Source organism: Salvelinus namaycush, chromosome 18 (genome assembly GCF_016432855.1).
Source record: "Salvelinus namaycush isolate Seneca chromosome 18, SaNama_1.0, whole genome shotgun sequence".
In the NCBI taxonomy this organism is placed as follows: Eukaryota; Metazoa; Chordata; class Actinopteri; order Salmoniformes; family Salmonidae; genus Salvelinus; species Salvelinus namaycush.
Genome location: NC_052324.1, coordinates 36,600,927 through 36,615,358, shown reverse-complemented (window position 1 = coordinate 36,615,358; position 14,432 = coordinate 36,600,927). Strand labels below are relative to the sequence as shown.

General features: G+C 43.3%; 1 protein-coding gene across 1 annotated transcript; it reads left to right on the top strand.

The window, feature by feature from the left end:
* The first annotated feature begins 201 nt into the window (after positions 1–201).
* nipsnap1 (nipsnap homolog 1 (C. elegans)) lies at positions 202–14,375 on the top strand. The gene is made up of 10 exons (XM_039013770.1): positions 202–334; positions 1,976–2,094; positions 2,701–2,746; positions 2,934–3,028; positions 3,268–3,338; positions 5,233–5,373; positions 12,374–12,405; positions 12,604–12,698; positions 12,942–13,025; positions 13,534–14,375. Exons 1-10 carry the CDS (start codon positions 261–263, stop codon positions 13,596–13,598), a joined length of 822 nt encoding a protein of 273 aa, XP_038869698.1. The 5' UTR covers positions 202–260; the 3' UTR covers positions 13,599–14,375.
* Positions 14,376–14,432: the final 57 nt, after the last annotated feature.

Sequence of the window (14,432 nt, the reverse complement as noted above, 5' to 3'; positions counted from 1 at the left end):
GACCAAATTCGATACTCATTGTCTTCCACACAAAAAATCCCTCACTTCGTGGGTTTATTTTCGTGGACAGATTTTGGGCAGAGTAAAACCTCTCGCTTCGCCTTTTCCTCTCTGACTACAGCTAACAGTCAGATACTTATCCTTGGTTAAATATTAAACGGTTGATTCTGTTTAGCTCTCGTCATAACGTCACTACATAGGCCGTATATATAAAGATTCACACAAACGAGCGAAAGGTTTCCATTCAGTGTCTGGGGAAGATGGCGGCGACGTGTTCAATATTGCCCAAGGGCCAACTACTATACAGGAATGCTGTCAAGCTGCAGGTCGCAAGGTAAAGTGAAACCGTTGGAAGTTTTAAATGCTAACATTTACTCGCATCTTTGTTCAACAGAGAATGTACTTAACCTAATCTTACAAAGCGCAATTAAATACTTTGAGAATGTGAACCCTAATTATGTGAACTAGGTCGCTTTGAATCGTAGAGGGACGATATATCCAACAATAACTGCCTGCTAAATGTGTATGTTATGTGCAATTGCTGGTCAAATGATGAAGGTTCAACGATTGAAAGGAGGATACATCCTGATTAATGATGAAAAAGTTGCACTAACTGAGTCTACTAGCCTACTTTAATAATTTGCTGGGCACCTGAACTTTGACCCATTTCAAATGGGATCAACTGTGTGGTGTTATCACTTTTCCAATGCTGACACAATGTAACCAAACACTTTGACAACATGGCAACTGAATAAAACAAACAACAACTACTCTATCCTTTCCTCCTACTGCAAATTCAAGTCAGCATGCAATATTCCATATTCTATATTTTAAGCACTAATGCCCGATAAAGTGTGGTATATGGCCAATATACCATGGCTAAGGGCTGTTCCCTGCACGACGCAACGTGGAGTGCCTGGATACAGCCCTTAGCCGTGGTATATTGGCCATATATCACAACCCCTGAGGTGCCTTATTGCAATTATAAACTGTTTACCAAGATAATTAGAGCAGTAAAAAATCTATGTTTTGTTATACCCGTGGTATACTTAAGCAATAAGGCCAGAGGGGTTGTCGTATATGGCCAATATACCACGGCTAAGGGCAGTTCTTGAGCACAACACAACGCGTAGTGCCTGGACACAGCCCTTAGCCGTGGTATATTGGCCATATATCACAATCCCCCGAGGTGCCTTATTGCAATTATAAACTGTTTACTAACGTAATTAGAGCAGTAAAAGTGTTTTGTCATACCCGTGGTATATGGTCTGATATATCACAGCTGTCAGCCAATCAGCATTCAGGGCTTGAACCACCCAGTTTATAATGTCTGTTATACATGCTATATTGGCCATATACCACACCACCTCTGGCTTTATTGCTTAAATATACCACGGCTGTCAGCCAATCAGCATTCAGGGCTCGAACCACCCAGTTTATAATCCCACTTTTAAAGTGATCCACTGCTAGCCTACACTCAGCTTTTAACTGCTTTGCCAGCTTTAGCATTTCCATTCAATCCATCTGATTTGAGTCAGTGACACCAGAGCAGATGATCTGTAGGCCTGTCAGACTGCTTGGTCAATAACTTGATTCAACCAAGTTCTTCTGAGCCACTACTAATGGACAAATCCATGACACTCTTGGATTTAAAATGGTAACACATCTTCACAAGTAATATTGGAAATCTTCTATGCAATATCCAAGGCAGGTCCTTGTAAATAACACATGAGTAATGCTGTTCTCATTCAACTGACCAGACTAACATAAATGGCTATTGATCACACTCATACCCAGGGTGTAGGCTACTCATCATAGCGTGATAATTGCAGTGCCACCAGTGGACTCATTTAGATTTCATGGCCTATACTGATCAGACATGTTTCTATTGTATATCAATGCCAAGTTGCCTGATCCTGCAAAAACTCTAAATTCTTTTGATTCTTTAAATTCTCAACAACAAAAAATTGTGAAGGAGGTTTTCAGACAAAGGATGGTTCCAGTCTATGTTTGTGCACGAAGTGGAGGCCAGGAAAGATGCCCACTCCAACCTGCTGTCGAAGAGTGAGACCAGCGACCTCTACAAAATTCAGTGTATGTAATAATATATTATATCCTAGCTGCATCAACACATCTATATACTCTTCTGCAGGAGTGGTTGAGGTTCAATAATAAACTAAATGTGAGACAAATACAGAAAATGATGTTGAATTGGATTCATTTGCTTTGTACACGGCATAGCCTCTGTGTGACATTTTATCGATCCATCTCTTTGGAAAACAGTGAAAGGATCATCATAATTTAAGGCATATTATTACACCAAGGGACCTACAGGAAGATGCATGCAGATCTGGGGCTAAATAAAGTGAGAATGTGTAATTACATGTTATCATTACAATGCTATCATGTGTTTTGTTGTGACAAAAATGTCATTAGAAATGTCTAGTTCTCATCACATACTTTAACTTTGGATAGTTTGTCCTTTGACTTGTCTATAACTTTAGCCTGACCATTATAACCAGCAGGGAAATTGGGTAGGAAGACGATGATCCAAAAATAGTTTATTTGCAGAAGGAATAACGCATTAGTCTAATAATATGACTGATGCTGCTGAGTATGTTATATGATATTTCCCTTTTTTTAGCCTAATGTCCATCCACCAATATTCAGACTAGCTTATTCTGTCCCTTTCTCTCTCAGTTCACAATGTCAAGCCAGAGTGTCTGGAGGCGTACAACAATCTAGAGTGAGTTCATCTTTAATTTTTAGTTTTGCTCATATGTGCTGTAAATACTAACTGACAGTCTCCTCTTTTGGTAATTCACAGTAGATGTTTACTAGATATCTGTGAGTAGTACTGCACAATCAATGAAAATGCAGACATATACAGTATCTGTGATATTGTGTCTTTATACTTTCCCCCATGAATTCAGGTCTGAGGTGCAGCGCAAACTCCACTTAGACCAGGACTATCCCTGTGATGTTGTGGGGAGCTGGAATACTTGGTATGGCGACCAGGACCAAGCTGGTAAGTGGCAGAGACGTCGGTGCATAACAACAGTGTCACGAAACCCTAATCGACTGTTATCTAATATGATCTGCTGATGTAATCTTATGTTCTCTGTTAACCCTGATCTAATGTTATCACATACCTTTTCCTGAAGATAGGCCTCTTGTACAATGATGTCACTCACCAGAAGCATCTAGCTGATGGAGGTAAACAGTTTGGCCAATACATCACTGACCTCTGCTGTCTGTTTGTTGCAGTGCACCTTTGGCGGTATACAGGAGGCTACCCAGCATTGACTGAATGCTTGACCAAATTGAACAACAATAAGGTAGGCTGTATAAACTATATGTTTTTAGCATTTTAAAAGCAATTAGAAAGGATGTTCTGGACAAATCAGTACCACAACAGATCATTCAAAATGTATATCATGTTATGTCAAATATTTGTAAATCTGATATTGTTATATACAGTTGAAGTCAGAAGTTTACATGCGCTTAGGCTGGAGTCATTAAAACTCGTTTTTCAACCACTCCACACATTTCTTGTTAACAAACTATAGTTTTGGCAAGTCGGTTAGGACATCTACTTTGTGCGTGACACAAGTAATTTTTCCAACAATTGTTTACAGACAGATTATTTCACTTATAATTAACTGTATCACAATTCCAGTGGGTCAGAAGTTTACATACACTAAGTTGACTGTGCCTTTTAACAGCTTGGAAAATTCCAGAAAATGATGTCATGGCTTTAGAAGCTTTTGATAGGCTAATTAACATCATTTGAGTCAATTGGAGGTGTACCTGTGGATGTATTTCAAGGCCTACCTTCAAACTCAGTGCCTCTTTGCTTGACATCTTGGGAAAATCAAAAGAAATCAGCCTAGACCTCAGAAAATAAATTGTAGACCTCCACAAGTCTGGTTCGTCCTTGGGAGCAATTTCCGAACGCCTAAAGGTACCACATCCATCTGTACAAACAATAGTACGCAAATATAAACACCATGGGACCACATAGCCGTCATACCGCACAGGAAGGAAACGCATTCTGTCTCCTAGAGATGAACATACTTTGGTGCGAAAAGTGCAAATCAATCCCAGCACAACAGCAAAGGACCTTGTGAAGATGCTGGAGGAAACAGGTACAAAAGTATCTATAAAACGAGTCCTATATCGACATAACCTAAAAGGCCGCTCAGCAAGGAAGAAGCCACTGCTCCAAAACCGCCATAAAAAAAGCCAGACTACAGTTTGCAATTGCACATGGGGACAAAGATCATACTTTTTGGAGAAATGTCCTCTGGTCTGATGAAATAAAAATGGAACTGTTTGGCCATAATGACCATCGTTATGTTTGGAGGAAAAAGGGGACGCTTGCAAGCCGAAGAACACCATCCCAACCGTGAAGCACGGGGGTGGCAGCATCATGTTGTAGGGGTGCTTTGCTGCAGGAGGAACTGGTGCACTTCACAAAAAGGATGGCATCATGAGGAGAGAAAATTATGTGGATATATTGAAGCAAATTCTCAAGACATCAGTCAGGAAGTTAAATCTTGGTCGCAAATGGGTCTTCCAAATGGACAATGACCCCCAGCATACTTACAAAGTTGTGGCAAAATGGCTTAAGGACAACAAAGTCAAGGTATTGGAGTGGCCATCACAAAGCCCTGACCTCAAGCCTATAGAGAATATGTGGGCAGACCTGAAAAACCGTGTGCGAGCAAGGAAGCCTACAAACCTGACTCAGTTACACCAGCTCTGTCAGGAGGAATGGGCCACAATTCACCCAACTTATTGTGGGAAGCTTGTGGAAGGCTACCTGAAACGTTTGACCCAAGTTAAACATTTTAAAGGCAATGCTACCAAATATGAATTGAGAGTCTGTAAACTTCATGTCCACTGGGAATGTGATGAAAGAAATAAAAGCTGGAAAAAATCATTCTCTCTACTATTATTCTGACATTTCACATTCTTAAAATAAAGTGGTGATCCTAACTGACCTAAGACAGGGAATTTGTACTAGGATTAAATGTCAGGAATTGTGAAAAACTGAGTTTAAATGTATTTGGCTAAGGTGTATGTAAACTTCCGACTTCAAGTGTATAAATATCAGAGTGTCCTCATTGTTTTGGGGGGAAAGCATGGCTCTACTACTCGCTGACGTGAAACAACTATTCTTCTTTAGTTTACTAATTCATGAATTTCAAACATGAAACTCTTTTAAAGGAGTATCTGCACTTCAGGAAGGAGAGGAGTAAAATGCTGGTCTCACGGCGGAACCAGCTTCTTCTAGAGTTCAGTTTCTGGAATGAGCCAACACCCAGAAATGGACCCAACATATACGAGATGCGCTCATACAAACTCAAGGTAAGACACTGATTGGGACTAGAAACATGCAAACTGTGGTCATACAAACTTAAAGGGATACTTCAGGATTTTAGCAATGAGGCCCGTTATCTACTTCCCCAGAGTCCAATGAACTTGTGGATACCATTTTTATATTGCATTCAGTTTTAAGGAAGTCCGCCAACTAGTGGTAACGCAATGACTGGACGTCTATGGGAACAGCTAGCATGCAGACTTCCAGTCATTGCTCTAATGCTAGTTAGCATTTGTTCGCAAAACTACCTCTTAACTTCCTTCATACTGGACGCAGATACATAAAATAGGTACCCACAAGCTAATCTGACGCTGGGGAGGTAGATAAAGGGCTTCATTGCCAAAATCCTGAACTATCCCTTTAAGATAAGTCTTGCGATGACCTAGACATACGAATTGCGCTCATAGAAACTCAAGGTAAGATACTGCTGTGAGGACACCCAGAGATATACAAACAGTGGACCGACAGAACACAATGGACATCATGTACCTAAGATAAGATAAACGTCTACTCTCAAACACAACCAACATGTCTGGCTTGACTGTATCTAATGAGTATGTAGGCCTACGTCACACTGCATTTTGTACAGAACTGTATGTTTTGATTGCAGCACCTGCATGTCTAGGAGTATGGTATGTAAATGGAATACTGTTGCATTCTGTTGGTGAAGGACACGGGTGGTTATGAAGTTAAACGTTTCCTGTGTTCATACTTCAGTGTAATTATCTCCAGTAGCTAGATTTCCATCTAATTGGCGAAAGATTTTCATGCGAATATTCTAGAATCCGCATTAAGAAAATATGTGCATTTTTCCACCAGTGGCATGTTTCCAGCAAATGGACTTGTTCAGGGTAACAATCAGTATGTGATGATGTAGTGCACATAAAATGTACTTTTTCGCTTAAGTTTTCATGTTTTATTTTACCTTTATTTAACTAGGCAAGTCAGTTCAGAGCTAATTCTTATTTTCAATGATGGCCTAGGAACAGTGGGTTAATTGCCTTGTTCAGGGGCAGAACGTCAGATTTTTACCTTGTCAACTCGGGGATTCGATCTTGCAACCTTTCGGTTACTAGTCCAATGCTCTAACCACTGTACAGAATAAAAATCTATGTGTTCAATATGTTTCCATTGCATTTTCAACTCTACCGATTAGTTTTATCACAGAAACGGTTGCATTAAATAGCAAATGTGCCTACTCTGGTCTTGCAACCTGCGCAATAGCTAACAGCTCGCAGATATAGTGCATGTAGGCTGTGTGGGTTGTCTAGTCTACATCAGTGGAGGCAGCTGAGGGGCGGAAGGCTCATAATAATGGCTGGAATGGAGCAAATCAAATGTTATTTGTCACATGTGCCGAATACAACAATAACCAACAGTGCTGTTTTAAGAATACATTTTTTTAAATTAAAAATACAGATAAAGACTTTTTTTTTTACAATATCAATATTACAAATAATTAACTAGCAACAGTGGCGAGGCTATACACATGGGATTCCGGTACAGAGTCAATGTGCGGGGGCACATGTTAGCCGAGGTAATTGAGGTACTGTAACTCGCATAGCCTACCCGCACTGAACTAAAGGGTAGAGCTGCTGCTTTCAAGGAGCAGGACTCTAACCCGGGAGCTTATAAGAAATACCTCTATGCCCTCCTATGAACCATCAAACAGGCAAAGCATCAATACAGGACTAAGATCGAATCGTACTACACCGGCTCTGACACTCGTCGGATGTGGCAGGGCTTGCAAACTATTAGACTACAAAGGGAAGCACAGCCAAGAGCTGCCCAGTGACACGAGCCTACCAGACGAGCTAAATAACTTCAATGCTCGCTTCGAGGCAAGTAACACTGAAACATGCATGAGAGCATCAGCTGTTCCAAATGACTGTGTGATCAAGCTCTCTGCAGCCTATGTGAGTAAGACCTTTAAACAGGTCAACATTCACAAGGCCGCAGGGCCAGATGGATTACCAGGACGTCTACCCCGAGCATGCACTGACCAACTGGCAAGTGTCTTCACTTTTCACGTTTGATGGTAAGACCCAGGTGCAGACAATGTCGAAGTAACAAAAGTTTATAACTCGAACAGGGGCAGGCAAAAGGACAGGTAAAGGGCAGAAAGGTGGGGCAAAGGTACAGGACGGCAGACAGGCTCAGGGCAGGCAGACGTCGGTAATCCAGAGTAGAGGGCAAAGGTACAGGACGGCAGGCAGGCTCAGGGTCAGGGCAGGCAGAAAGGACAAAACCGGGAAAACTAGAAAACAGGAAAATAGACAAGGCAGGAGCAAGGGGAAAACGCTGGTAGGTTTGAGGAACAAAACAAACTGGCAACAGACAAACATAGAACACAGGTATAAATATACAGGGGATAATGGGGAAGATGGGCGACACCTGGAGGGGGGTGGAGACAAGCACAAAGACGGGTGAAACAAATCAGGGCATGACAACACCCACCCCTCTAGGGATGCCATCTGGCGTCCTACCTGGGCACATACCTGGTTGAGCGGGGTGCCAGCGCTGGAACTCAGAGATGAGGCCTGGGTCCAGGATGTCCCTTACGGAGACCCAGCACCCCTTTTCCGGGCCATAACCCTCCCAGTCAACCAGGTACTGGAATCCCCTGCCCCGAGGTTGAACCTTCAGGAGACGTCTCACCATGTATCGGCCGTCGATGAAACGGGGGAGAGGGGTGGGCCTGGAAACAGAAGACAAGGGGCAGTCAAACATGGTTTTAACTCTAGACACAGAAAAGGTAGGAAAAATACGGAGGGTACGGGGGAACAGATGACGAACAGCAGAGGGGCTAATGATCTTGGAGCAGGGGGGAAAGGTCTCGGCTTCCGGGGGTGTAGCCGCGGCAATATAGCGACGTGACAGTGCCTCAGGCCTGATCTTCTTGGATACCAGTCAGTGCTGTGGAAGCGAAGTTGCCAGAGCCATACTGAACCCCTCTCGGAGGTCCTGGCACTCTGCATAGCTGGCGGAGAAGTCCGGGGAAATTTCCAAGACCCAGGAAGACATCCCGGGTCAGGCAGAGCTGACTTCAGGCAATGAGTGTGGCAGGACAGGCTCCAGCCCACGATGGTACCAGTAGCCCAGTCAATGGAGGGATTGTGTCGTTGGAGCCAATAGAATTCCAATACCACGGGAACCTGCGGAGACTCACCCAGCAGGAATTGGATCGTCTCGCTGTGGTTTCCCCGACACTCGTAGGTTGACGTGGGTGGTCTGGTGGGTGACCCGGCCTATAGAGCAACTGTCCAGCGCTCTAACACCCATGGGAATCGAGAGGGGTTGAGTGGGGATGCCCAGCTCGGATGCCAGAGTCCATGAGACTCACATCGGCAACCCGAGTCGATGAGTACCTGGAGAGACTTGGACTGGTCGCCCCCACCGCAGGATGACACGGAGAGGGGGGCGAGCAAGGGGAGACGGAAAATTATCTTTAAGGCCCATCAGAGTACTCGCTCCAACAAATGAGCTAGGTCTGTTGAAGGGATAGGTAGACGCATAATGACCGGCAGTACCGCAATACAGACAACTCTGGGTCTCAAGTCTGCATACGCGTTTGGCTGGATACAGCCTAGCCCTGCCGAGCTGCATTGGCTCGGGAAGAAGTGAATTGGCAGTCTCGGGAGGCTCTTGGAGGGACTCGGGTAAGCTCGGATCCTCTCGGGGACGTAGACGCCGGGGACTTCCGGAGTTCATCAGATGCAAGGTGGGATCCTTGAGTGAGCGATTGGGACTGCAATCGGACCTCTTCTCCATCCTACGTACCCGTAGCCGATCATCGATCCGGATGGTTAAAGCGATGAGTGAGTCGAGATCCGTTGGTAGTTTTCGGGCTGCCAGCTCATCCTTTACCTCCTCTGATAATACGTGCAGGAATGTGTCGAACAGCGCTTCCGGATTCCATGTACCCTCCGGTGCTAGCGTGCGGAACTTCACCGCATAGTCTGCCAAACTGAGGGTGTCCTGCCGAAGCTTGAGTAACTTCCGGGCAGCCTCTCTCCCGGACACCGGCGCCTCAAACTTTTCTCACCTCCGCCACGAATACCTCCAGACTGAGGCAGGAGGCGGATTGTTGCTCCCACACCTCTGTGGCCCAGGCGAGTGCCCTCCCGGACATTAGCGTAATAATGTACACTATCTTTGAGCGGTCTGAGGATAACGAAGAAGGCTGCAGCTCGAAAACGAGGTAAGCGGGGTTCCCGGGAAACCGGGGTGATTGCGCTGCGACCAGCCGGGTTACTGACTGGCAGGGAGGTTACCGTCGTGGTAGGCTGCCTGGTAGGCAACCCACGGAATTGCTCCCGCAATGCGTCCAATGCTAGGTCGTGACATTCGTCCACGTCCTGGAACCCTTCCATCAGAACGTGAAGCAACTCCTCATGTCTACTATTCATTAACTACAGCTCAACATTCAACACCACAGTGCCTTCAAAACTCATCACTAAGCTAAGGACCCTGGGACTAAACACCTTTCTCTGCAACTGGATCCTGGACTTCCTGACGGGCCGCCCCCCAGGTGGTAAGGGTAGGTAACAACACATCCGCCACACAGATCCTCAACACGGGGGCCCCTCAGGGGTGTGTGCTCAGTCCCCTCCTGTACTCCCTGTTCATCCACGACTGCATGGCCAGGCACGACTCCAACACCATCGTTAAGTTTGCAGATGACACAACAATGGTAGGCCTGATCACCGACAGCGACGAGACAACCTATAGGGAGGAGGTCAGTGACCTGGCCGGGTGGTGCCAGAATAACAACCTATCTCTCAACGTAACCAAGAGTAAGGAGATGATTGTGGACTACAGGAAAAGGAGGACCGAGCACGCCCCAATTCTCATCGACGCGGCTGTAGTGGAGCAGGTTGAGAGCTTCAAGTTCCTTGGTGTCCACATCAACAACAAACTAGAATGGTCCAAACACACCAAGACAGTTGTTAAGAGGGTACAACAAAGCCTATGCCTACTTACAGTCGTGGCCAAAAGTTTTGAGAATGACACAAATATTAATTTCCACAAAGTTTGCTGCTTCAGTGTCTTTAGATATTTTTGTCAGATGTTACTATGGAATATTGAAGTATAATTATATAAGCATTTCATAAGTTTCAAAGGCTTTTATTGACAATTACATGAAGTTGATTCAAAGAGTCAATATTTGCAGTGTTGACCCTTCTTTTTCAAGACTTCTGCAATTCGCCCTGGAAAGGTGCTCCATCATGCTGGAAAAGGCATTGTTCGTCACCAAACTGTTCCTGGATGGTTGGGAGAAGTTGCTCTCGGAGGATGTGTTGGTACCATTCTTTATTCATGGCTGTGTTCTTAGGCAAAATTGTGAGTGAGCCCACTCCCTTGGCTGAGAAGCAACCCCACACATGAATGGTCTCAGGATGCTTTACTGTTGGCATGACACATGACTGATGGTAGCGCTCACCTTATCTTCTCCGGACAAGCTTTTTTCCGGATGCCCCAAACAATCGGAAAGGGGATTCATCAGAGAAAATGACTTTACCCCAGTCCTCAGCTGTCCAATCCCTGTACCTTTTGCAGAATATCAGTCTGTCCCTGATGTTTTTCCTGGCGAGAAGTGGCTTCTTTGCTGCCCTTCTTGACACCAGGCCATCCTCCAAAAGTATTCGCCTCACTGTGCGTGCAGATGCACTCACACCGGCCTGCTGCCAATCCTGAGCAAGCTCTGTACTGGTGGTGCCCCGATCGCACAGCTGAATCAACTTTAGGAGACGGTCCTTGTGCTTGCTGGACTTTCTTGGGCGCCCTGAAGCCTTCTTCACAACAATTGAACCGCTCTCCTTGAAGTTCTTGATGATCCAATAAATGGTTGATTTAGGTGCAATCTTACTGGCAGCAATATCCTTGCCTGTGAAGCCTTTTTTGTGCAAAGCAATGATGACGGCACGTGTTTCCTTGCAGGTAACCATGGTTGACAGAGGAAGAACAATGATTCCAAGCACCACCCTCCTTTTGAAGCTTCCAGTCTGTTATTCGGACTCAATCAGCATGACAGAGTGATCTCCAGGCTTGTCCTCGCCAACACTCACACCTGTGTTAACGAGAGAATCACTGACATGATGTCAGCTGGTCCTTTTGTGGCAGTGGACATTTTGGGGGGGTATTCAGTTCATTTGCATGGCAAAGAGGGACTTAGCAATGAATTGCAATTCATCTGATCACTCTTCATAACATTCTGGAGTATATGCAAATTGCTATCATACAAACTGAGGCAGCAGACTTTGTGAAAATTAATATTTGTGTCATTCTCAAAACTTTTGGCCATGACTGTATATGTAGGTAGAGGTTAAGTGAATGTGCATGGATAATCAACAGAGAGTAGCAGCAGGGTAAAAATGGAAACCATGTGTTTGATGTATGTGATAGAATTCCACTTATTCCGCTCTAGACATTAACACGTGCCCGTCCTCCCCAATTAAGATGCCACCAACATCCTGTGGTCTACATGATGAGATTATTATGGAAAATAGCGATAATATTTTTATTTGTCAAAAGGCAGTCAAACATCGATCATCATGTCACCAAAGTAAGACCCTCGATATTTGTTAGAAAGCAGTGTCAAGCTCATCACCGTACACTTTCACCACCCTGTGAAGTTCCACATTACTTATTTCATCTGTAGCCTAATAAACGGCATGGTTTTCCAAGTCATGGTGGGAGGACCACACATTATATCATTGCATGACTCCAAGTTTACTTCAATATGATGGTTATTATATAAATATTTGTGCATCAAAGCGTTTCGACAGCCATTTCCCGCATAATTAATTTTACAGACACAAAAAGATCCCACCATGTCAAACTAACACATTATCTTTCGACATTTATACTTTTATGTCGTGAGAGAGGCGTGATAATTTTTTTTATACGATATGACTTTACTTGCATAAAAACTGGATGGAAAAGTGGTTAAAGACATTGTTTTTCTTTTTCTCAACCAACTTTTAGCCTGGAACGATGATTGAATGGGGGAATCATTGGTAAGACTTCTCATGAGACTGCAATATGTACATTGTTTGAAAGAAATGTGCATGTGCCATATGCATCTAAGTTGCATGTCATTTTGTAAATAATTAATGCAGAAATAAAGCTGGTATACAATAAGTAATATCAGTAAATGTTTCAGTAGAATGTCAAATATGTTCAATATTGATTGTATTCATTACCTATCTTGATAGGGCGAGGGCTATCAAACATCGACAGGAGAACGATGAGGCAGTTGGAGGGTTCTTCTCTCAGATAGGAGACCTGTATGAAGTTCATCATCTGTGGGGTGAGTCAGCTGATGATACCCGTATGCATAACATTGACAGTATTTTATCAAATGAAGCCAAACAATGCTGTGTTTTTGGAATTATCCCAATGAGTTTGTGACAGACAGTTTACTACTATCAATACACGCACTATGGTGCAACACGTTGGATTATTGTTTATTATGTATGTCAATGTCTTTTGTACCTGCCCCTATTTGTATATTATGAATACATGCATACTAAATAATTTATTCCATCTACAGCCTATAAAGACCTTCAATCCAGAGAAGAGACAAGAAACTCTGCCTGGCAGAAGGAGGGATGGGATTCTAGTGTCTATTATACAGGTAGGAAAGAAGACACACAAAACAAACACATAGACATCAATCAAAACCTCTCTGGCAATGCATTGTGCTTTTTGTCTTCAACTGTGAGAGAGGCTTCAGAATAATCATGTTTTTCAATTGCATCAAACTCTCAGTATTTCACTATGTTTGTATGTCTAAATGAATTGTCTTGTGGGTTGTCGGATCAGACACTGAAGTACATCCGTGAATACTGACAATTTCAAATAATTGAATGAAAACCATGTATTACTCCGTCTTGACAAAATATAGGCTGCTGTCTTTTTATCAGTGTTTCCCAACTTCGTTCCTCGGTTACCCACAACAGTACCCTGGACAAACTCATCCAGGGCTTGATGATTAGTTGACACGTTGAATCAGGTGTGCTTGTCAGGGGCTACAATAAAAATGTGTACTGTTGAGGGTACTCACGGATTGGAGTTGAGAAACACGGTTTTAGATGTTTGATGTTGAGCTCTAACCTCTCTGTCTGTCACATCTCCTCTCCTAGTGCCTTTGATCAGGAGCATGGAGTCTAGAATTATGATTCCTACAAAGAGTTCACCTCTGCAATAACCAGATTCAGTCAAGTTCCCGTTCTGGAAGACCAAAGCGAGAACAGATTATGGGCATTTTTCCATCGTGTCTCTCTCTGTCTTTTTCTCTTTTGTTGTAGGTGCAGATAACTTAGGCCTACATGTAAAGCTTGAATCTATGAACTGTGGTAGATGGAACCTTTTGATGAAAACTAATGTTTTGATGCACTGGCAAGCCCTCAGTTTGAAGACTGCATTCAAAATAGAATCCAGTTTCCATTTTTGCTACCATGGTGAATAGGGGAGAGATTTTATTTCACCTAAATTGATAGATAAATTATATTTCAGGTGAATTATGTGCCAAACAAGGGAAAGGCAATCTTCAATAACTTCAATAAGGTATGAAGTAGCTATGAAACTGTGAATTAAATAGCTATGATAGGGAAATTAACTTGTTGCTACTGTATTATGATTATGCATCTTGAGTGTGTGAACATACAGGAGTAAGAAATGCCTACTCAGTGGACATGTAGAAGCTAATGCCATATCTCAGGTATAAGAAACCTATAGGTCAATGTGAGCTAATGTGAGTCTCTTCCCTTGTCAACCATCTGAAGAAGCGAATCAATAGACATAAGTAGATGCATCTTTGAACTGAGAAACATGAACACTGGATTATTAAATGCTAAGTAATCTTTTTCTATGTTTCATTGATTGTGTTTTATCTTCTTGTGATAGTGTCATGTTAATCTATTGAATTAAAAAAAATATATACATATTATTTGACCTGGAAATGTATTAAATGTATGGAAACATGTTTTTGCAGTGGTGGTATTTCAGACCCCAAGTTACAAACAGTGTTCTAGAATTGTTA

What these genes read in the sequence shown, in the direction of transcription:
- nipsnap1 (XM_039013770.1), top strand. Translation starts at nt 261, where the DNA reads ATGGCGGCGACGTGTTCAATATTGCCCAAGGGCCAACTACTATACAGG. An exon ending in ATTGAATGGGGGAATCATTG is followed by an intron (nt 12,406 to 12,603) that starts GTAAGACTTCTC and finishes CTATCTTGATAG; the next exon opens with GGCGAGGGCTATCAAACATC. An exon ending in TTCTAGTGTCTATTATACAG is followed by an intron (nt 13,026 to 13,533) that starts GTAGGAAAGAAG and finishes CTCCTCTCCTAG; the next exon opens with TGCCTTTGATCAGGAGCATG.